General features: G+C 51.4%; 1 protein-coding gene and 1 pseudogene across 1 annotated transcript; both read left to right on the forward strand.

Moving 5' to 3' along the window:
- Positions 1–200: 200 nt before the first annotated feature.
- Positions 201–3859, forward strand: LOC106021030 (annotated as a pseudogene).
- Positions 3860–6755: 2896 nt separating this feature from the next.
- On the forward strand, positions 6756–24450 carry Hspa12b (heat shock protein family A (Hsp70) member 12B). Its single transcript, XM_005068638.4, is given in 14 exon segments — positions 6756–6887; positions 13421–13480; positions 15095–15126; positions 15129–15194; positions 16341–16465; positions 17649–17835; positions 18117–18221; positions 18521–18637; positions 20180–20354; positions 20978–21064; positions 21397–21501; positions 21610–21868; positions 22301–22404; positions 23064–24450. Coding segments are annotated over 13 exon segments (2058 nt in total). The 5' UTR covers positions 6756–6887; positions 13421–13437; the 3' UTR covers positions 23717–24450.
- The last annotated feature ends 163 nt before the right edge of the window (positions 24451–24613 follow it).

Genomic DNA, 24613 nt, shown 5'->3' on the forward strand with positions numbered 1-24613 from the left:
ATGGTAGAGGGTAGCTAAGAATTATGGGCTGTCCAGGCAATAGTGGTGCACACCTTTAATCCCAGTACTTGGGAGGCAGAAGCAGGTGGATCTCCATGAATTCAAAGCCAGCCTGTTCTACAGAGCAAGTGCCAGGAGAGACTCCAAAGCTACACAGAGAAACCCTGTCTCTAAAAAGAAAGAAAGAAAGGAATATATGTTAATTTAAAGTGTAAGAATTAGCTAGTAATAAGTCTGAGTTATTGGTCGAGCATTTACAATTAATATAAATCTCTGTGTAGTAATTTGGAAGTGGCTCCTGGGACAGGAAAACTCCATCTACACACAAACTAAGACAGATAGTGACTCAATATTAATTTTACCTTCAAGTCACTTGCAAAACTCACAGTCCTAATTAGGAGGTTAAAGCCTCAATCCTCCTGCCAAGATTCCAGATTCATTTCAATGAAGTATCCTGATGATGAAATGAAACACCTATTTAAATCTTGCTCTCCAGACTTGGTCACAATGCCACAACTACCAACAAGAAAAACTGAGAGATACAGCCTCTTTCTCCTCCCCCTTCACTTTTTTTTTGAGACAGTATCACGATGTAGACCAGCTTGGTCTCAAACTCACCACCCTCCTGCCTCCACCTCCTAAGTGCTAAGATTACAGAAGTGTACCCTTACCCTCAAATAAAAATATACATTGTTTATATGGAATGGCCTTTGCATGGCAGGAAGGGAAAGTTCTGTCATTAAGAAAATAGGAGTGAAGGCAACATGTCTCATACTTGACCAGACTGAGGTAGAAATTTCATCTTTCCTAACATTTCCTTTTTTCTTCATCTTGCTCCTTTTTGCACCATCAGCCCCAGGGACCATTCTGTGGGGGCAGGAGCTAACAAGGAATGGTTCTTTCCCAGGATGAGTGAAGGAACTGTGCAATTAAGCTACCTTGAAGAGATCAGATTAAAAGGCAAAAACATCAAATAGCACTTTCTGCCATGGTGTGGGATGTCCTTCGGGATGCTGCAAATGTGTGTTGCCTTTACTGGTTGATGAATACAGCTGTTTTGGCCTATGAGAGGGCAGAATATAGCTAGGTGGGAAATCTAAGCAGAGATAGAGAAAGAAAGAAGGTGGAGTCAGGGAGATACCTGGTAGCCACTGAAGGGGTAAGGTGCCAAAGCATTACTGGTAAGCCATGGTCATGTGCTGATATACAGATTAGTAAATGTGAGTTAATTTAATTGTGAGAGCTAGTCATTAATACGCTTGAGTCCTTGGCCAAACAATTATATTTAATATTAGCCTCTGAGTGATTATTTCATCAGTGGCTGTGGGGACCTACAGGCGGGAGAGAAATTAGTCCAGCAGGACCAGGTGAAATAGAGAAAAACTTCCAGCTGTACTGCCATCTCTCCATACCATCACTATGGTACCCATGAGTATCCTGACCAGTGCTCTCAAGAGCATCAGCAGTGCTGACAAGAGAGGCAAACACCATGTCTTTATCAGTCCATGCTCCAAAGTCATTGTCTGGTTCCTAACTGTAATGATGAAGCATGGCTACATTAGCAAATTTGAGATCACCAGTGATAACTGTGGTAGTTTGAATGTAATTGCCCTCATAATCTCATAGGAGTGGCACTATTAGGAGGTATGGCTTTGGTGGCACGGATATGGTCTTGCTAGAGGAAGTGTGTCACTGTGGGATTGGGCTTTAAGATATCCTATGCTCAGGATACCGCCCAGTAAGTCAGTTGACTTCCTGTTGCCTGCAAGATTTAGCACTTAAGCTCTAGCATCATGTCTGCCTGTGTGCTGCCATGCTCCCCATCATGATGATAATGGACTAAACCTCTAAACTGTAAGGGAGCCACCCCAATTAAATGTTTTATTTATAAGAGTTGCTGTGGTCATGGTGTCTCTTCACAGCATAGAAAACCACAACTAGGACCAAAATTGGTACCAGAAGTGGGGTAATGCTGTGATAGGCCTGATCATGTGCTTATTTTTAGGAATTTGAACTTTGGTGCTTTGGGTATAGAAAACAGTAGAATGCTGTAAGCACTGTTTGATGGGCCATTAGTATGGGTAGGAGCATGGAGGACAGTGGTGCTAAGAGTTATTTGAACTGTGGGAGGCTCACTCAAGAGGTTTCAGAGAAGAAGAAATTTAGTATGTTGCCTAGTGATCATTTTGTGATATTTTGGTGAAGAGTTATCATGAAAAGGAGCAAGCTGAGCAGGGTAAATTACAAAAAGTAAACTTGGAGGAGGAAAAGAGCACCAGGAAATGGAATGGAGCTAAATCCTATGTTTATGGAGATAAATGTAATAAGAAATGGAATAAAGGGAGTGACCTCAGGGCAAGATTCTACCCAGCTAAATCCCAACTTGTGGAAAGAAACTAAAAGAAAAGCTTATAGCCAGGTATGGTGAAGCACACCTTTGACCCAGCACTGAGAAGGCAGAGGTTGGTGGATCCCCGAGTCTGAGGCCAGCCTTGTCTACAGAGCAAGCTTCACGACAGCCAAGCTTAGGCAGTGAAAGACAGAAAGCTGGTGAAGATGTAATTGAACAAGGGAGCCATGTTCCAGTCCAGCCAAGCAGCAGAACTTGGCAGTTTCAGCCAGGTGGTTCTGTCTTTAGAGTGGTAAAAGAAAGGAGTTATGGAATAAAGCAGTCACTGAGGCCAGGCATGTGTCAGGATGTCCCTGAAAGGAGGCCTAGTAGAAAAGCCATGTGTGAAACTGTGAAGTTGAAGCCTGGGTTGCCTTGGAGACCCCAGATGTTAGAGATGCCAGAGTTCTGGGATGCCTGCTGAGGAGAGATGCTAACAGGCAGTGGAACCAGCCCAAGAGAAAGAAGTGTGCTGCAGTCCACGAAGCTGAACGGAGTTGGAGATCTGACGAGTGTTTTGATGTCAGGCGTGGAGATGCAAGTTTGGAACTGGCCCAGCTGGTGTTTGGTCCTGCTTTGGTCCAGTATTTCCTCACTATGCTCCCTTCCCTGCATTTTGGAATGGTAATGTATATCCTGTGCCATTATATGTTGGAAGTATGTGATCTGCCTTTTGATTTTGATTTTATAGGAGATTACAGTTAAGAGATTGCATGAATCTCAAGAGAGACTTTGAACTTTGAGCTTTTAAAAGTTTGTTGAGACTGTGATAGACTTTGGGGACTTTTGAAGTTGTACTAAATGTATTTTGCATTATGATATCCTTACAAGTTTTGGGGGGCCAAGGAGTGGAATGTGGTAGTTTGATCTCATAGGGAGTGGCACTATTCAGGAGGGATGGCTTTGGTGGAGTGGGGATGACCTTGTTGGAGGAACTGTGTCACTATGAGGTCAGGCTTGAGATTTCCTATGCTCAGGATACCACCCAGTGAGTCAGTCAACTTCCTGTTGCCTGCAAGATGTAGGACTCTTGGCTATTCCTCCAGTACCACGTCTGCCTGCATGCTGCCATGCTCTCCACCATGATGATAGTAGACTGAACGTCTGAATCCCTAAGCTAGCCCCCCTCAATTAAATGTTTTCCTTATTAAGAGTTGCCATGGTCATGGTGTCTCCCTCTCTCTTTTAATCTTTTTTTTAATGTTATGGTGTCTCTTCACTGCAATAAAAATACTAACTAAGACAATAACAGAACTTGGGAAATCTTTGTGGGCTTCATGGGCAGGTTAAACAAGCATAGCAAGATCCGTCCTAGATTTGATGTGCAGCTCAAAGACCTAGGAAATTGACAGAATGATCTGCTCCTACCCTGTTTGTCTGCATTGGACTGACATCTCCAGCTGGTACCGTGGACCATGAAGAAGCAAGATGAAAACACAAGAGGGAAAACTCCTGGGGTTCTTTTTCTAAGAATGTATCACATGTATAAATAAAATGTCTCAAGAAAGAGAGAGAGAGAGAGAGAGAGAGAGAGAGAGAGAGAGAGAGAGAGAGAGAGAGAGAGAGAGAGCAAACTCCAGACTGAAGACACCAAAGCAAATAAGTGGGGTTTGGAGTCCTGGGCAAAGACCATAAAGCCTGCGGAGTAGCCACACTGGTGCCATCACTGGCTGCCAAGTATGCCGATGCCATCCTGTTCCCAGTGCCTCCATTCTCCATGCCCTATGTGCACAGCCTCCTCCATCCGAGCCCCTTCTGCCCCTCCATGGGGTCAATTCTCAGTCGTCCTCCAGGCTTCCACTGTCTGTGCAGGAGCCCCATTAGGGAGAACTGCAAGTGGGAGGCCCCAGTGAAGATTCTGGAAGTGAGGCCAGTCTTAGTGAGCTGGCTGCCATCTGGAACAGAGAACAGGGAGTGCAGCTGGAAAGTGAACCCCTGCTTTTCTGTTTCTGAAGAGGGAGGTACCAACTAACAAGAGTCACCAAGGTTAGCTAAGCCCCGGATCAACAGACTTCTATGCAGCTGGGGGGCGGGGCCAGGCTGGGTCTCACACACTCCATTTCCAGTGAGGAAAATGACCCTGCCTGTACAGACCTGAGACCACAGGCCACAGAGAGGAAGTCCATCTGGGCGGCCCAGCAGGCAGAGTAATTCCTGGAAGGAAGCTCACATCTCAGGAATCTGGTAGAGAGGGACATTGCTGAATCTCTGTCCCAGGAGTTGCTCGCTGCCAGTATCCAGGATCTGATAACAGGAGGAATGGGCACCATCTGAGCAACTTGGCTTTTGAACTGGGATACAGCGGGCCACTAGCCCCCACCCTGTGGCTCAGGCAAGAGTGAGGCTCAGAGGGAGGCAGCCTGCAGAGGTTGTCCTATAGTTTCTCAGATGCAGTCTCCCTGCCTATACCTTGAACTATACCTTGTGTGGCTTTATTGCCACACAAGGGAGGGGGGATTGGAACGCCCAAGTAAGGTTCCTAGATAAGCACAGCACATTTTGAAGTCCAGAGGACAGGCTCCACGGGTGAAAGAAACCAGCTCTCCCTTCCCCTTCTTTCCCCTCCCCTCCCTTCCCCGTGTGCGAGTATGTGTGTGTGTGTGTGTGTGTGTGTGTGTGTGTGTGCACATGTGTGCATGTGTGTACATGTGCACTCACTCTCCAGTCTTTGGAACACAGCCAGCAAGCCAGGCTTGGATCTAAGCATGGATGGGTTCAGATAGGAGAACAGCATGTCTTAAATATTACTGTTACTCTGAGTGTGTCCTCTCCTTATCAAGTTTTTCCCTAGGCTTCCCTTGGGCCCTTCTCTGGGCCTCTTCCCTTCCAGGGGAGGCCCTCTCTTCCAGTCCTACTCTTCCAATGTGTATCTGGTGGGCTGTCACAAACATGGAAATCCTGCCCATCGGGCCATCAATCCATCAGTCTCCTTGGTTCTGCCAAAACCAAAGGAGATCCCATGGTTCAAAGCATGCTCTACCCTTGGCTAGCGTCCCTAACTGTCCTTCCCAGGCCCAGCCTCCAACACTTCTCATGTCCTTCAGGCACAGACGTTCTGAGCTTCCCAACATTTGCTTCACCCGAGCCAGCCCTGGATATGGCCCCTTTACCATTACTCCTCCCTTCTCCAGGCCTTTAGGAGAAACCAAGCCCTTGTATTTTACTATGGGTGTTGTGTCTGCTCAGAAAGCTCCCAGAGTTTGGACGGCATAGCAGAGCTCCTTGCTCCTGGTACCCATGACATAGCAGAGCAGTAGGCAGCGTTAGGGCAAAAGGTGAACATTAATATTTAAGGAGATTCAAACTGGCTGGAGGCCTCTGCAAAAGAATCTTGTCACGCATGTCCTAACAGACAAATACACAGAGACACAAGATACAGTGTCACACATTCATACTGCACAGATGCATCCGCAGGCAAGCAGGGAAAACTGATTACTGGATACCTTACACACACACACACACACACACACACACACACACACACACACACACACACACGCACACAGAGTTCCGGCCCTGACCTCAGTTACAAAGCTCTCTGGGACAGTAAGGGCAACAAGCCCTAAGGAAGGTAGCATTTTCTTTCTCTGGGCAGTGATGGAGGCAGGGCAGGGCAGACCAGGAGGGAAAATGGCCTTGCAAAGGGCAGGATGGCAAACAAAAGTCATTCCTCTTGTCCTCTGGGTCTGAGGGAGCAGTCACAGGTATGGAGAGCAGAGGCCCTGGGGGATACTGGGAATGCAGGGCAGGGTAAGTCAGCTCAGGACAGAGCTCCAGCAAACACCTGACAACCACCCATGGCTTCCCCTACTGGCTTCTGATGGAGAAGCCAGGTCCTGGCATCACCGAGAGGTCCTGGGTGGATGCAAGAAAACTGAGTTCCATTTGAAAGGTTGAGGATTTCTCACCACTGAGGCAGAATGAATGGTGTCTAGCCAAGCCTGAGGTCCCACTCTGGAGACCTAGGTTCTGCCTTCACCCCCACTTCCAAACGCCCTTTGGAGACACCAGCTAGGAAAAGTGTTGAAGAAAGAGTGGAGACTTCAGAGATCTGAAATAGGGTCACCCTCCATAGGGGACTAGACTCTAGACAGCCGATGCCAAAGCCCAAGCCCAGGGTGGGCAGCTGGGGAAATGGGAGCTGCAGAAGGCCTAGGAAAGTCTGGAATTCTCCTCCTACCCTGCTCCTCCCCCTCTACCTTCTCCCATCCCACCCCCCTGGGCAGCCCTCCGAGCAGGGGAGGCGCCGCTGGCCCGTGTGCTGTTAGAAGCTGGGAGGGGCTGGGGACGCTGGACCGGGTTGGGCCCCTCGGCTGAGCTCCGCGCAGGCAGGCCCCGCCCCGCTCACACATCTGGGCGGTGAGGGCTGCCATCCGGCCTGGGGGAGGGTGCAGAGAAGGGCAGGCCTGGTGTACGTCGAGGGCCACAGCAGACTTGCCGCAGGTTCTGAACCAGCATCCAGGCGGCCAGACCCAGTGGAACTGTCCGCAGGGCGGAGGTGAGCTGGGGAAGGGCCTATGGGCTCCCCAGGGAGGCGCTGAGGCTCCTGTCTGGGACTGTAAGCCCGTGAAGTCGCGATCTGGGTGGGAGCAAATCTGCAAGCTCCTCTAGGAGGCAGGCCCGCTGACCCGGGTCGGGGGGGGGGGCGGGGGGGACAACTGAGCTTTGGCTCCTACCTGAGGCTGTGGGACCTCCACCGGAGGCTTGATCTGGAACGACCCAACCCCGTGCATGGGGAGTGGGGTTGGTGCTGATAGCGGAGCCGCTGTGACCTGGGGCCTGCTCGCTTAACCAGTTGTGGGGACCTGCTGCCTGGGCTAGAAGTGAGACTGGGGGTTGAATATTTGTGTGTCAAGAGGTGCCTCATGAGGCTCCAGTCGCTGAGGTCCAGGGATGCGGGAAAGCATCTGGGTAGCCAGGGTGTCAGTATGCCGGAGACCTTAGGTTTCTGTCAACGAAGCCAGGGTGGGGATCCAAGTTGGGTGGGGTCTGGACTTCTCCAGGGTTGGAGGAGCTATGTCTGTGGGGTATATCTGTCCCGTGGAGAAAGGGGGAAACGCTTACTCAGGCTGCCTTGAGCAGATGGAGCCATGGAAAGTGAAAAACTTCACTGGGGACAGTGGGCAGGGGTGAGAGACTTTAGGTTTTGGCGGGACAGAGATTGTGAACTAATAATTCCCATGATGAGTACCCAAAGGGATGCTACATATGTGAAAAGCAAAGCTGAGGCAGAGATCGGGACACCGGTGGCCATTTCTGTCACCCCTAGCTATACAGCAGCCTACTTACTCTACAGCCTTTTTCTGGTTCCCTCTCCTCGAAGTCATCTTCCAAGGACAGGGTGGGGCAGCCCTTTGGGTGCCATTTCTGATCTGACCCTTGGAAGAAATTGTCTGTAGCTTCAGCCTGCTGACAGTCCTGTTGGAATAAAGGGCTGGCAGGGTGCGGGACCTGTTACGATCTGAGCGGGTTCTTTGTTCTTATGGGCATCACACAGAAAAAGGAAACCCAGCAACACCACACACCTGCAGGGTTCCGATGATCATAGGTAGCCACCTAATCACCCACCCAAGAAGAGACCCTTGGAGAATTGTGTCCATCAGGGAAACTTTTCTAGGTTATTGTGAGATCTGGGGAAGTGTCTGAGTTCCCACTGACACACCCTGTCCTGGTCCCCCGTGGCTGACAACAGACCGTGCCTATTAAACAACAATCAGAGCTGAACCTGAAGAGGAGGAGTCAGCCATAGACAGGCTCGGGCCTGGATTTTGCATGCAATTTCCATCCCAGAAATGGAGTTACTTTCTGTAAACCAAATTATCCTACCCAGTGACTCTCAAACTCCGATGTTACCACCCGGAAGTTAGAAGTCCCTGGGATGGGGTTCCACCTCCATCTGTTTCCACCTCTGTTTTCCACCGAGACCTAGCTGTTGGAGCTGCGTTATCCTAAGCCCCTGAGTCGGCATTCTCCTCAAATGTTTTAGGGTACACATGCATGATAGCCTGGGAAGGTCTTGAAGACACATTGGGCACATGTGTGTCCCTGCAAAGCTGCTAGCCCCTTTTCCTCCATCTCTGAGGAATCCGGGGAGACTCCTTTACCACAGTTTGTTTTAGTTCCTACCTCTTTCAAAAAGAACTCAGGGTAGGTGCAATAGAAATTCTCAGGAAGATCCAGTACTAAAGTCGAATCCACATAGAGAAGCAAAGAGCACTGTCCACATACACCCAGCCCCATGCCTTTCCCAGCACTTTCCGAAGCTGGACTTGGTCTTCAAGCCCAGTGTCACCCATTATGCTGAGGTATGGAGAGGCGACACATTCTTATATGGTACCACAATGGGCCCTGGAGGAGGTGTAGGCATCTGCTGGTGACATGGAATTAAGCCTTAGGGTGACAACTCAAGTCTTTTTCTCTTGGAAGTTTAAGGTTATTTTCTGTTAGCCAATAAACTTGGCCCAGAAAAATCCATCCATCCATCCATCCATCCATGCAATCATTCACTAAGTGGTTCTCAGCACCCAGCTCTAGCCTATGACAGAGAAATGCTCAATACATATGGCAGTGGGCTTTGATACAGTGGCATGTCAGTAAATACAGTAAGTTCTCTAAGAAAGAGAAAAGCCTGGTTTGTAGTTTTTGCCAATTTCTGCAGTGTAAATACTCCTGGCCATGGCTGCTTTCAAGTTAACATCACTGTGTAAGAGACAGTGTCAGCTCTGGAGAGTTTGTAGTGTCCAGCTCTAGTTTACTCTCTTAGCTGAATTCGACTTCTGCGCTGACTCCCAGGGTTCCTACAGGTCCCCTCTATTTGCTTGCCTTTCTTCAACATTATCCCTTAGCTACAGCCAGCCCTCATCCTTTCCCCAATTTTGACTCCTGCTACAGCCAACTCTCTCTCTCCAGTGCCGTGGAAGCAAGATCATATGTGTCTAGAAATCTCCATTGTGCTGGCCACACTGGGGCCCCCTGGATGTACAAGGGCCTGGCTGTCTTTCCCTGGTGCTGAGTGTGTTCGGATGGTGTGTAATCAAGGGAGTATCCTTGTGTGTATGGGTGTGCCACTGCCCGGCTCTGTCTGTCGGTGTTCTGTTAGCAAAACTTCCTGATCAGGCTACAGAGAGGTGCAGCCTCCACCTTTGTTTAAAGGGGCAGCCAGGCTCACAGGTAAGAGCAGCAGCACCCATGCTTTGGAGACCACAGCGCGAGAACACTTGACTATTACTTAAACTGTAAGGAGAATCTGAATTACTTTGGAGTCTCATTAAAATACAAGTCCTGGCCAGGCGATAGTGGCACACACCTTTAATTCCAGCACTTGGGAGGCAGAAGTGGGAAGATCTCTGAGTTCGAGACCAGCCTGGTCTACAGAGCAAGTTCCAAGTCAGCCAGGTCAGGGATGGATGGAATCTGAATTTTCATAAGCTACTGTGGGGCATAGTGATGCCGGCACTGCAGGCCCTGAGGCTACAGTTTGAATAACAAAACTTGTGATGAGTTAGAGGCATTTGCTTAGAGCTTAGATCCCAGAACTTCACAAATTCAAGTTCAAATACCTCCCACGTTAGGAACAAAAATATAAATATCCTTGGTTTACAACAAATAATTAATAATTAAGTTTGGGCCAATAAATCAACTTGGAGAAGCAAGCTGGATCTCCAATATAACGTATAAACACGGGTGGTGGTGGTGCACTCCTTTAATCCCAGCACTAGGGAGGGAGAGGCAGGTGGATCTCTGTGAGTTCGAGGCCAGCTTGGTCTACAAAGCAAGTTCCAGGACAGCCAGGGATACACAGAGAAACCCTGTCTTGAGGGGAAAAAAAGCACTTGCCATGCAAACCGGATGACTGGGGTTGATCCCTGGAATCCACATACAGGTGGAAGGAGAGAAGTGACTTCCAGAAGTTGCCCTCTGACAACCATACCTGCACCATAGATGTGTGTGCCTCCATATTCAACTTCTTACCTCTCATGAAATAACAATTAGGAATTTTAAATTTGTTTTAAAATGAGAACACGTGGACATATAACCTTCCTTTCCTCCCTCCACGTGCTTGTATCTACCCCTCTCACCAAACTTCTTTTGTTCAGCTTTACCTGAGTTTATCTGTCTTGGAACCGTAAGACAGGTATTTGCTATCTTAAGGGCTTCTATGTTGTTTTAGCCAGGTGTTGGTGGCGCACGCCTTTAATCCCAGCATTCGGGAGGCAGAGGCAGGTGGATCTCTGTGAGTTTGAGGCCAGCCTGGCCTACAAAGCTACACAGAAAAACCCTGTCTCGAAAAAAAATGTAAATTTTATTTGTATGACTGTTTTACCTGCATGCCTATCTGTGCACCACGTGTGTGTCCGGTGCCCACAGAGGTCAGAGGAGGGCTTGGCTCCCCTGGAACTGGAGTTGGAGATGGTTGTGAGTCACTGTGTAGGTGCTGGGAACAGAACTCAGGTCCTCTGCAGACACAGCAAATGCTCTTAACTGTTGAGCTATGTGTCTAGCCCCTCTGTCTAAGGACTTCTTAAAATCACCCAGTTTCACCCACTTCTCTTGCTGGGTTGTCATGGACACAAAGGAGGGTTCTTAGTCAGCCCACTTCCACCTGCCTGGCTTTTAAATGTCCTTTCTCCTCCCTTCCCTCCCAGTCTACCTCTTCCCAGGCTCCCACGACAATGACTCTAATGTCCGACTCAGGGACTCCCCCATCTCCAGACTACATATGTGATTGCTTGCTGGGTTTTGACCCCGGTGTGAAACTGTATCCACACTCTGCCGATTCCTGCTGCCGGCCTGCCTTGTGTCTAGTGTTCTCTAGCTTCCCTCCCGTCCCGCAGCCTAAGTCAGAAACGATTCCTCCTGAGGCCCACTTAACAGGCTCTGCTGATTCACACCGCTGCCTCTGAAATGACCCCAGTGTGTCTGAGGTGCACAGCTCACCATCGGCCGTAGCCTGGGAAGCAGCCCAGCTGATTCCCGCTTTCATATCGCTCTCCAGCAATGCACTCCCTCACAAAACCAGCATCAAAGCGCAGATGCGGTCATGCTTCACCCCACCCTGCAACTTCCAAACCTTGAAGACTTTCTGTTGCCCTTCGCATAAAACCAAGTCTAAAGGAGGGCCCGGCCCAGCTCCCCCACACCGATGCCATCTTCACATCCTCAGTAGCTTGGCACCCTCCAACTTACTTTCATGCTGGTTTGATCATGGTCACCTGAGTCCCTACAACAGACACAGACCACCATTTCCTAAACCACGGCTAGTGATCCCATTATGAGGACACCTGACTGAACAGGTAAGATGGAAATCTGGCAACAATAAATTTGCCGAATGTTCAGTGACCAAAAATTACTTCAAAATCAAAATAAACTGAATAAATGCAGTTGTCCCTGGAAGCGCTAGCCCTTTCCCGCTTGTGTGGCCCCACAGCAGCCGTGGTTCTGAGCACACAACACGCTCCCTTTGCACTGCGCATGCTGATCTGCCACGAGATATCAACAGAAACTGGCAGAAACACCTCAGCTCAGATTCGAGACTCTTCTGTGTAAGGAACTGAGTGTTTTTACTGTACATACAAAACTATGTAACTCTTATATGACTCCTTATAGGAACGTGTTGGTTTAATTACAGACTGTTTATTTTTATTTATTTTATGTTTATGGATGTTTGCCTGCATGTGTGTCTGTGCATCACTTTCATGCTTGGTGCCTCTACAGAGCAGAAAAGGGCATCGGATCCCTTGGAACTGGAGTTACAGATGGTTGTGAACTGCTGTGTAGGTGCTGGGAATTGAACCCTGTTCCTCCAGAAGAGAGCTCTTAATCACTGAACCATCTCTTCAGCCATGAAGATGTTTGATTTTAAAGACTATTGTTTGAGTTGCTGAGTTGAATTACATTTTTTAAAACATTAAATGAATTCTTACTTGAGTTAAAACAGGATTTCCTGCAGTTTCTGAAATGGCCCTAGACACACATCTGTCATTTTGTTCTGTGTATTTATGTGAAGCAGCACTCTCAGCTCAGGCACTAGAAAATCAAAATATCCGTCAACTCTCACAAATGTTGAAGATGCTTTACATTCTGTAATATCAAATATTCAGTCAATATCCATTTATTTGCTTGTTGGTTTTCTTGAAGTAGGGTCACGTGTATCCTAGACTACCTACCCTCCCCTTGATATGTAGTCACAATTTACCTTGAATTCCTGATCCTGCTGTCTCCACCTTCCAAGTGCTGGAAGTAGAGGCATGAGCCACCATACCTAGCTAAGGTTTCATTTTTTATGTAAAATTTACTATTCAAGTTTTCTTCTGTCTTTAGTAAGTGGGAAAATTATATATACATATATTAGAATTGTTTTAAAAATAAATTTCTATGACTTATACGAATAAATATTTATATTCCTATTTGATATAGTTATACACCCTGGATTGCATGGAAATTTCTTATGTAGAATAGGGTCACAAGTGAAGCAGGATCTCAAGGGGACAGTGTAAGGACCCGCACTGTGGGGCTGCAGAACTGGCTCAGCTGTGAGGGGCCCTGGCTGCTCCTCCAGAGGACCTGGTCTCCCGGCACCCACGTGGCAGCTCTCTGTAACCCCAGATCCAAGGGATCCGTCACCCTCCTTGGACACTAGACACACGCATGTTATAAAGGCATACACACCCCAGAAGACAATAGAAATATGATCAATACTTGGCACAAAGTGAGTGCCAGAAAACACTGAGGAGGGGCGTGGTTCCCACAGCACAAAGACCATTTTTGGAGCAAGCCAGGCCCGTGGAAACTAGCTCTAGATGAAGGGATTTGGTTAGACATGCTAACAGAGTTGTGATCGTGGTTTTCGGAGTGTGGCGACATCTCTATCTCCAAGAGAGACACACGGAGGAGTTTGTAGGTGAAATAGCATGATGTCAGGGATTAGCAGCAAATGGCTCTGGATCGTAGTAAAGAAATAGCATGAGTAGCATTCAGGGAAAGAGCAAAGAATAAGTAAGTCTCATTTTGCTTGTCTGTTCTTGTTGACAGCTACAGAGACTGCAAGGATGCTGACTGTTCCGGAAATGGGCCTTCAAGGGCTGTATATCAGTAAGACCTCTACTGCCTCTCCCTGCCCAACACCCCACTTGCCTTGGCATGGAGACTAGTCACTGCTCCCAATTGCCTCTCTCAGCACAAGTTCCTGAGAAGAGCCATTCTGTAAATTCTACACTCTGTGCGTGTGTGTGTGTGTGTGTGTGTGTGTGTGTGTGTGTGACGCACACCTGTTCATGTGTGTGCAGGGATGGTCTGTATATAGAAAGTATCTGTTCAGAGACCCCTGTGTGTGTACATGTACTGGTCTGTGTGCAAAGGACTTGCATATGCTCTGTGCAAGTATGTGAGTATACAGGTGGGTCCCTGTGCATAGGACCTTGTGGTCTTTGTGGTCTGCAGGTGGGCACTGGACTCAACCCATCTGCTTTCATCTGAGTGTAGGCTTTGTGCGCTCTGCAGGGTGGGAGGCCAGCAGGCAGGAGGGACACTCCTCAGGAAGTCCATTCACAAAGCCCTGGTGGGCCGGGCCCTTCCTTCCTGCCTCCCTTCCCAGGCTCCAGCCACAGCAACTGCCTTTCACATTAGAGCTGGTAGCAGGGCCTAGTCCATCCTGGAAGCCCAGGGAAGGGGACTTGATCTGTAGCTGCCCTGAGCCTGTTCTTCTGGTACCCAGACACACTGCAGCTGTGCCCAGGCACTTCCTACAGACCCTCACATACATTCCCTGGGTTATCACAGGGCCACCGTCAAGGATCACTGACAAGCTGAGGGAGTGCAGCCAGCCCTGGCCCAGAGTACAGCCGGCCGACCTGCTGACACAGGCCTTCACGCCACATTCCATACTCCTTCTCTTATCAGCCTCCCTAGCCCCATCCACCGGTGTCAGGGTCTCAGTGCCACCCCCTCGGATGACCCTTAGCAAACCTTAGTGTGATGGTGACTAGTGATTTTAATGCTTCCTGTCCCACAGGTGTCCAATTCAAGCCATGCCTGGGGCCCTCCTGAAGGTTGCTCTGTTTCCTAGACCCTTAAGTCATCCCAGGCCGGGACCTTCAGGAAGATTTCAGTGGCCCCTCTGCCCCAATGCTAACTTGAGTGTATGCATGTGTGCTGGAACAGGTGATCAGCATTCCTAGTGCTGAGGACATCCCCAGACACAGAGCCCGGCTGGGGGCCGGTGCTGCCTTCCCCTTCTGGTCCTGTCTGTGCCCATTGGGAATGGGAGAACTTCAAGTTCCGATTAGAACCTTGAGCCCAACATGGGCCTTATGTCAACATCACAGCCACTTGCATCTGCAGTCCCCCCCCCCCCCCCTGCCACAGGAGCCTGTCTACCCATCGCTCCTACCTACCATCTCTAGACTGCCCTTCTGCTACAAAATGCTTCTCTGCCTCCTTCTAGCCTCCTGTGTGAGCTTAAAGGGAACTGTGCCCGGGTGATGCATACAAGTCACCATCCAGGGGCAGGTGCATCTGACTGGTCCAGGCAGGTGCTTAGACCCCAGCCTGCATCATGCATGCCCTTCCTACTCCCTCCTGTCTCCCTTCCCTCACAAGTGGCCCTCCGCCTCAGTCAGGCTCAGGGGAGCAGGTGGAGGCTTGTGCGAGGCCTGGGCTGCTGCTTCCCAGGTTGTTCCAGGGTGATGTGGCCTCTCTCCTCCACAGGCTCCAGCCCCGAGAGATCCCCCGTGCCCAGCCCCCCCCCGGCTCTCCGAGGACCCAGGAAAGCTGTGGCATCGCGCCCCTCACACCTTCACAGTCTCCAGTGAGCCCTGATTGGGAATTTGGGTGGGAGGTGACCTGGGTGGTATAGAGGAGGGTAGTCCCTGGCAGGGCTCTGGCAGGGACTGGACTGAAGACAGGTGTACAGGCATGCCACCAGGCCTCCTGCCCCTGGCAAGCTAGTCATGTGCCCCCACGGCCTGGGACTGTAGGTGTACCAATTCTACTGAAGCCAGAAGCTCCAGGTAACTCACTCCCACTGCTCCCTGTAGCAGGATGACTCCTGGGCGCCCCTGTGACTGACCTGCTTAGGCAGGCCTGTGACTTTTCTAGGTCCTCAGAGCACTGCTCCTGCCAGTCAGAGCCCTGACATACTCTGAGTCCCATCTCAGGGAGAAGTATATTGTTTAAAAATATTTAGAGGGCTGGAGAGGAGGCTCAGAGGTTAAGAACACTGGCTGCTCTTCTAGAGGTCCTGAGTTCAATTTCCAGCACCCACATGGTGGCTCACACCCATCTATAGTGTGAGCTGATGCCCTCTTCTGGCATAAAGGTGTATATGCAGATAGAGCACTCATATACATTAAATAAATTGATCTATTTTTAAAAATTTAGAAACTGCACAGTTGAAGTTTCCAAGACATAGCCTCTGTCCTCACGGCTTTCCTGGGTTACCTACCCCATATGGCTTTGTCCTGGTCATCCAGTTTGGAGTCCCTCTTGTTCTCAGGGAACCCAGGCCTAGCCTGGGAGAAGTAGGGACAATTCCGCACCTACGTTGGGGCCCCTTCTCTCTTCTACAAAACCAGTATCTGGTTCGTGTTACAAAATCAAGAGGTAAAGTGTGCACATCTGTGTACTAGAAAACAGACCAGAAAAGCCAAATAGCTCCCAGCTGGGGTGAGCCTAATAGCAGAGTATGACAATGGTGCAAGTTGGAGCTGGGTGGAGGGAGTCTGGGCAGCAGTCAGATGAACTAAGCTAGACAGCAGTGATTGTAACCCCAAACAGCCATGGCTGCCTGAGAAGCCTTGGCCTGTCCAAGCAGGTGGAATGGCCAGGTCTCAGGTCAGAGGGAGAGCGTGTAAAACCAGGCCAATGGGACTGGGACAAAGCTGCTTTGGGCCACAGGCAGTGAAGGGAGGGAGCTCCTCTTAGCTGCTGGCTGACTTTGGTCTTGGACTTGCAGAAGCCAGAGGCCCGTGCTCCACAGCAGGCCTCCTTCTCTGTGGTTGTAGCCATCGACTTTGGGACCACATCCAGTGGTTATGCCTTCAGCTTTGCTAGTGACCCTGAGGCCATCCACATGATGAGGTGAGGCCAGCTGGACTGGGAGATGGGGTGGGGGAGGTACCTCGAACCCTGGGATGGGCCTGGTCTTAGAAATAATCACGGGGCAGGGTCTTATCAGAGCCCCTTGCATCTCTAGGACTCCTCACTGAGACAAAAGGCTAGAGACCAGACTTCAGGTCTGAGCTTCAGCCTTATTTGGAGTCCTCATATCCACTACAGGAATGCTGGGCTTCATTTATTTATTTGCAGTGCTGAACATCAAGCCCAGGGCCATGAGCATACTCTACAAGTATTCTTGACTTATATCCCCAACCCAGGGCTTAATTTTGGGGTGTATGTCTTAATTTTTTAAGTGTGTACATGTATGTGTGTGTGTGTTTGTGCATGTGTGCATGCATATTAAGGCCAGAGGTCAGCAAGCATCTTCCTCTGTCACTCTCCATCTTCTTTTATTGAGACAGGGCCTCACTGGACCCAGAGCTCACTGATTGGCTAGACTAGCTGGCCTTGGAACTCTGGAGATCTACTCATTCCTACTCCTCACCCTGTCCCCCTAGTGACAGGGTTATAGGTGCCACCATGCCCAGCCTAGGCTCTAAAAATAACAGAAAGAGAGGGACAGAGGGAGGGAGGGAGAAAGGGAGGGAAGGAGGGAGGGAGGGAACAAAGGAAGGAATCATGAAAGAACTTGAAGTAATTTGGCCTTGGAAAACAACCTTGAGAAGTACAGTGACTGGCTAGAGATGGCTTCTGCTAGGGTCCCGGGAAAACATATCAGGTGGTCAGCCACATGGAATAATAGCTCGCCATTGTTGACAATAATACAGAGGAGAGGTCAAATGAGACAGCCTACCCAGAGGTCTCTCAGGGCCCCTTGGATAGAGAGGATCCCATGGGGAGCATTTATAGGGGGATGTAAATGAAATCCTAAGAGATATGTACTCTCATTATTCTGTGGGGGCAGTGCTTGAGAGACGGTCTCACTCTGTAGGTCAGGTTGGCAATCATCCCACCTCAGCCTCCTGAATGCTGGGGTTACAGTCACCACTCCCAGTTCCATTATTTTCATCTTACCTATGAGGGGGAAAATTGGAAGCTCAGGAAGTTGTGTGCTCATGGTCATGGTCACACAACTAGCCCCTGAGCCAGCACCCAACTGTAGGAACGTTGCCTCTGGCTCCCCTGACTGCTTTTGTCTCCACAGGAAATGGGAGGGGGGAGACCCAGGCGTGGCCAACCAGAAGACCCCTACTTGTCTGCTGCTGACCCCAGAGGGTGTCTTTCACAGTTTTGGCTACACCGCCCGTGACTATTACCACGACCTAGACCCTGAGGAGGCTCGGGACTGGCTGTACTTTGAGAAGTTTAAGATGAAGATTCACAGTGCCACCGTGAGACACTGTGGCCAGGCTTCCACCAGGGGGGTGGATCCGAGAAGGGAGCGGGTGGTGTTAGTGGAGTGCAGGACAGAGCTAAAGACTAAAGGAGCAGCCTAACTAGGAGCCCAAGGGGGGATAATGGGCAGAACAGAAGTGGGCAAGCCTAGCGGTGGGCTTGACGTCAATGGTTAGAGGATGGAGGGGCAGGACCAGAGGACGGCTGGGGCACAGCTGATGGGAGGAAGCCATGGGACTTGGGGCACGCTTGCAGAGTGGCCCTGTGTCTCTGCCAGGATCTTACCTTGAAGACCCAGCTGGAGGCCGTGAATGGGAAGCAGATGCTGGCCCTGGAGGTGTTTGCCCACGCTCTCCGCTTCTTCAAGGAGCACGCCCTTCAGGTGTGCTGCTCTTCCCAACCCACCGACGGGGACAGAAACCCCCTACCCCTTCCATCCCCTTCCTCTCCCCTCATCCCACTCTGCGACCCAATGGGGACAGTCCAGTCCGTCTCCAGTCCCCTGTCCTGTCTGTCAGGACTTGTACTTGGGCCAGCCGGGTGAAAATCACTTTTCACTCCAGCAACAGATCTTCCCAAGCTGGGAGGCCCTGACTGTGACTTGATGAGTCCTCCCTGCTCTCAGAAGGGTCTGAAAATGCTTCGGGCCAGCTGTCACCTCACGGTCCTCCCCTACTGCAGGAGCTGAGAGAGCAGAGCCCGCGCATGCTGGAGAAAGACGCAGTGCGCTGGGTGCTGACAGTGCCTGCCATCTGGAAACAGCCAGCTAAGCAGTTCATGAGGGAGGCTGCCTACCTGGTGAGAATGTGCAGGTGGAACTGTGGCTGACCCCAGGATGGCCCTGTGGGTGCACACCTCAGCCACTCTTCAGCCCTGGGGACCACAGAAACCACTGTGTGAAGATAACACCCTTGTTGGGATTTTGGGAAGCTGTTGTCCCCTAGAGAGGGAGTGGGTCTGCAAGAACAAGGGCAGCTGGACACAGGCATAGGCCATCATGGATGGTGTCCTGTCAAGTTCCTGAGAAGCGGAGCCCAAGAAGGGGAGTATTGTGTATATAGTCTGTTGAAGATGGGCTCTCAGGATAAAGAGGGCGGAGGACCAGAGAGTGATACACAAGGATGCAATCTTGCTGGAGTCTAGCTTCAACCCTGTTCTACAGGAAGCCCCAGAGGGAGGATTGTGGCACTGAATTGGCCACGGTGAGGCAAGGGTCCATAGCTGCCTGCCATTGCTTGCTGGTGGGGTGGAAGGGACGCTTGTCCGCATGAGGTGGACAAATGTCTAAGGCAGGAGCAGGCAGAGGCCAGAGACAGCAACTGTGGTCCTCAGCGAACTTTCGCACACCTCCACTCCTGCTCCAGGCATCGTAGGCTCTTCCCAGGTGAAAAGGACTATTTAGAGCTACAAAGGGAGCTGCCTTCCTATCACAGAGAATATGGGGTTCAGACACTACCCTCTCCACTGGGGACAGAGAGGCCTCACAGAGCAAGACGGGTTGGTTGGCTCTGCCCCTGGGACCTTGAGGAACAGACCCTAGAACATCCAAAGGTATCTCAACCCTGCCTTCTGCCTCCTTAGAGATACCAATATGCCTTTACCTGTGGGTCTGATGAAAGGACTGTGGGTGCCGATGCTCGTCCCTAAAGGGAGCTGACTTTGAGCACAGTGAGCCGCTCTGTAGGGATCACATGTCCCCAGACAGAACAAACATGCCTGCCATTTACCTGCCCTGCTTTCTCCCACCTTGCTCCCTGATGGCCCAGGGCAGGAAGCCTCCATCCTACCTGTCTCCCTCTTCCTAACCTCATCAGAATGCATGGAATCCCGTGAACCCTAAACTCCCTAGAGAGACCTTTGTCCTGCTGCAGGAAATGGCAGATTTTGAGTGTTTCTCCCTTACCCCCCCCCCCATGGTGCCTGGAATTTCACTACTTCCTTCCTGCTATAGCAGATTCTCTGGGAACAAAGTTCTCCTGGGAGTGGGGCAGCCTATGGCCAGTATCTGACAGGAGCCTGGTGAGCTGGGCAGTGCCCCACCCTGCAGTCCTCTGCTCCCACCCCCAGAATTCCTCAGCTTCCTCAGCAACACCACAACCAGCACTTAAGTTAGCCAGCTCTGCACCCGGGGATGAGAAACTTGCTGCGGCCATGCCATTTTTTTCTGCTCAGTAAACGTCTGGCTCCTTGGCCCTGACCCTCACTAGCCTGACCACACAGTGGCGGTGAGGCAGCTTCAACTGTGTGTAGCATGAAGGGGCCTGACAGGCCTAGCATGGATGGTGTGTGGTAGGAGAAAAACCAGGGTACCATCTTACATGACAGACCACCTATCCCCAGGCTGGTCTGGTGTCTCGTGAGGATGCAGAAAAACTCCTCATCGCCCTGGAGCCTGAGGCTGCCTCTGTCTACTGTCGAAAGCTTCGCCTGCACCAGCTCATGGACCTGAGTAGCCGGACCGTAGGTGGCGGGCGCCTGGGTGAGCGCAGGTCCATTGACTCCAGCTTTCGCCATGGTGAGCTAGCGCTGGGTTCGATGCCCTTGAAAGGTTGGAAGTTTATCTGTGTCTACGATGGAAATGGGGAGTCAGCACTCTGAGGGAACCCAGGATCCCTGGTGGAGTTCGGTGTGAGGGGTACACAGCCCTGGTTCCAGAACCCCAGATTGGGGACAGTCTCACCTTGACCAGGGAAGCTGAGTCTGAGGGTCAGGGAGAGAGACTGCCTGGGGGCAGGTCCTCAGTGGACACGAACAAGGGAGCGAGCTGAGCCCCAGCCTCCTCTTGAGAAGCTTTTCCTAAAACTCTATCAGCTGTTACCCACCCTGCCCTCTCAGCAGCCAAAGCTCTTGCAGCCTGACCCAGGCACTGAGGCCAAGAACAATTCTAGTCCATTTTGGTCATCCTCCTAAATGTGATCTCCCTGGGCGAGAGAGGCCCCAAGTCCTCCCCCCAGATACTTTCAAGGCCTCTTGGGTCTTCCTCTGGGTCAAGAAGTCCCATATCCAGAAGTGCTTCTAGCTGCTTCCAGAGCCTAGGATTGGGATCAGTGTTGCTGAAGTGCCTGGGACAGCCTTGGTGAGGAGGAGGATTGAGAGTGGTAGCTCCTAACCTCACTGTCCTGCTGTGCCCTACCCCAGCCCGGGAGCAGTTGCGGAGGTCTCGCCACAGCCGAACGTTCCTGGTGGAGTCTGGCGTAGGAGAGCTGTGGGCGGAGCTGCAGGAAGGTGAGACAACGGGGAATGAAGGAACGCCTCAGAGCATGCGGAGAACCTGCAGGAATGGGGGAGGGCCATCTGTGGAGCCTGCCTCTTCCCTCAGCCACCTACACCCCATCTGCACCCCTACCTAACTCCTTACTCCAGGAGATCCTGGTCCATGTTCAAGCCTCAAGTCATGCCCCTTCCACACTCGTCCTTGTTTGGTAGCCTCAGATGAAGCCCTTCACCTCCCCCCCTTCCATGTTGTCCCCCAAGGCTGGGCTGGGGGCTGGGGGTGGGAGGTACAAGAGTAAAGGTGAGAGACAGCCCTTTAATGGTACCTGTATTGGCCGGTGCAGGAGACCGCTACATGGTGGCAGACTGTGGGGGTGGCACTGTGGACCTGACCGTACACCAGCTGGAGCAACCTCATGGCACCCTCAAGGAGCTCTACAAGGCTTCTGGCGAGTAGACCAACCAGTACCCTTGCCACCCAGCTCGCACAGGGCCTTCTGTCGTCCCCTGGTGGCCTACCTGGCAATGACACCCTCTCTGTCTCCTACCTACTGCAGGCGGCCCTTATGGTGCGGTGGGGGTGGACCTGGCCTTTGAGCAGCTGCTCTGCCGCATATTCGGAGAGGACTTCATTGCTAAATTCAAAAGGCAACGGCCAGCAGCTTGGGTGGATCTAACCATTGCCTTCGAGGCCCGCAAGCGCACTGCAGGCCCGCACCGTGCAGGAGCACTCAACATTTCCCTTCCCTTCTCTTTCATTGATTTCTACCGCAAGCAACGAGGCCACAACGTTGAGACTGCCCTGCGCAGGAGCAGGTGTGCCCAGGGTCAGGGCTCAGGCAGCCTTTGCTAATGTGGCCTGCCCTTGCAAGGGAGAGTCGTGGACTCCAGGGCCTAGCGACAGAGGCCTGGTCAGTTCCACACATACACACCAGGCCAGCGGAGGCAGTGACAGGAGGTGGGGTGTGGGGACTGGGTGGTGGGGCAGGTCCACCAGCAGTCAGGAATTGGCAGTCCAAAGCAGATGTCATAAGGGACAGAGGTTGCAAGTTTTATCTTCTCCCTGCCCTACCCTGTTCTCAATGCTCTTGGCTCTGCTACACTGATATAAAGGTTTGTGACCTCCTGAATGAGCAGGGCAGACAGCAGAGTCAGGCTGGGGATAAGGGCAGGTGACCACTCTTTATATACAATGGGAGGACCCCCTTACTGTGCTGAGCCCCGACTTGTCTCCTTCACCTCCTACAGTGTGAACTTTGTGAAGTGGTCCTCACAGGGGATGCTCCGGATGTCCTGTGAGGCTATGAATGAGCTGTTTCAGCCCACAGTCAGTGGGATCATCCAACACATAGGTGAGTGCCTAGACGCCCCACTCATCCTCAGACTCGGGGTCAGAAATAATCCCTCTCATCTATGCCTGTAAGCTACCGTACATCCTTACCTTGGGATGAAACCCAGAACTGTCCGTAATACCTGGAGCAAACAACACACGGTGGTTAAGGAATTGTTCATAGCCCTTCCAGGTTAAAGAAGGCCTGGTGACTCTGTTTCCCCATTTTGTGAAGGGGACTAAGTGAGCCGACAGTGTATAGAGTGGGCTCGCTGCCCTGAAGAGGATAAATGCAGTCTTGATTCTTTACACTTAACGGGATGGTAGCAAAGGTAGGGTGTTTGGGTCTGGCAGGATCAGTGAGGGATCAGTGAGGAGCCTCCCGTGCAAGAGCTGTTTCCTATGGAATGCCTGGATTTTAGAGTGCTGATGGGGCTGGGCATGGTGGCGAACACCTTTAATCCCAGCACCCGGGAGGCAGAGACAGGTGGGTCTCTGTGAGTTCCAGGACAGCCTCCAAAGCTACACAGATAACCCTGTCTCAAAAAACCAAATCCCCCAAAGAGTACTGGTGGGGGCAGTAAAAGAGCCACTTACCATGAAATGGTGACCCTTAGTGACTGACTCTCTGTCCCCTTCTCTCTTCCCGAACCCCACCCTAACCCTGCCCCTGCCCTGCAGAGATGTTGCTGGCTAGGCCTGAGGTGCAGGGTGTCAAGTTGCTATTTCTGGTGGGCGGCTTTGCAGAGTCAGCTGTGCTGCAGCATGCGGTACAGACAGCGCTGGGCACCCGTGGCCTGCGCGTTGTGGTCCCGCACGACGTGGGTCTCACCATCCTCAAGGGAGCAGTGCTCTTTGGCCAGGCACCTGGTGTGGTGCGGGTGCGCCGCTCGCCTCTCACTTATGGCGTAGGCGTGCTCAACCGCTTTGTGCCTGGCCACCACCCACCTGAGAAACTGCTGGTTCGGGATGGGCGCCGCTGGTGCACTGATGTCTTTGAGCGCTTCGTAGCCGCAGAGCAGTCGGTGGCCCTGGGAGAGGAGGTGCGGCGCAGCTACTGCCCGGCGCGCCCGGGCCAGAGGCGTGTGCTCATCAATCTGTACTGCTGCGCCGCGGAGGATGCACGCTTCATCACTGACCCTGGTGTGCGCAAGTGTGGCGCACTCAGCCTGGAGCTTGAACCTGAAGGCTGCCGGGAAAACACAGGCACGTCCCCCAACCGTCGTGAGATCCGCGCTGCCATGCAGTTTGGCGATACCGAGATAAAGGTCACTGCTGTGGATGTCAGCACCAACCGCTCTGTGCGAGCGGCCATTGACTTTCTTTCCAACTGAGGGTGCCCCTTTCAGTGGGGACACAAGAACATGCTAGTTTTCATGGCAACAACTGTTTCTCCCTACCCTGAGAGAAATGTGGTAAGAACACATGGAGACTCGCTTTGGGATTGACTGGAACACTAAAAGTCCCCTTGCTTCAACAGAAACCCCCATGAGGCGAGGTGGTAGAAGAGACTTTTAAGGGGTTTGTTAGAGGACACCCGAGCCGGTTTTGGCAGATGTGTGACCACGAAAACTGACCACAACAGAGGACTAAACACCAGCCTGAACTTGAGGATTGAGAGGAAGGTTAAGCAAAACCGCTTAGGAGCCAGGCCTGAGGGTCAGCATTCACTAACTGTTGAGCTCTAGCCGCAGGAAGCCAGAGAGCAGTTTCATGCAGGGGTAGGGGGTGTGGCATACCTGGATGTGAGACTGTTAATTGCAGAGCAGTGGCTGATGGCGACAGGTGCACTGTTACAGAGATGGCAGTTTGGAGGGGATATGGACACAGCATGACAAAGGACCCATGAGCAGGCTACAAATGACCCATTGCCCCAACCCAGCCACAGGAGGACAGAGTTCACAGGGGCTTACTCAGGATAGTACACCATCAGAAAATCTGATCAACCATGGGCCTCAGTTTCTCCAAGTGTGAAATGTCAGGCACTTAGGTCAACCATGGCATAGGACAACTTTACCTGCCTGAGAACCTTACCCTAGGTAAAAATAAAGCATCTGTGGTCGGGAAAGGCAGCAGTCTTCTGGAACCACCAGAGTGGGGACCCCCACACAAGTACCAGAGAGAAGGGAGACCATTTACAGCTGCACAGATGACAGGGACTTGGGAAGGAGCTGTTGCTTTCTCCCTGTCCAGCATCAGAGTCCCTGAAGACTGCTTTATGGCCTACACAG

Source organism: Mesocricetus auratus, unplaced genomic scaffold (assembly GCF_017639785.1).
Source record: "Mesocricetus auratus isolate SY011 unplaced genomic scaffold, BCM_Maur_2.0 Super-Scaffold_100004, whole genome shotgun sequence".
Classification (NCBI taxonomy): Eukaryota; Metazoa; Chordata; class Mammalia; order Rodentia; family Cricetidae; genus Mesocricetus; species Mesocricetus auratus.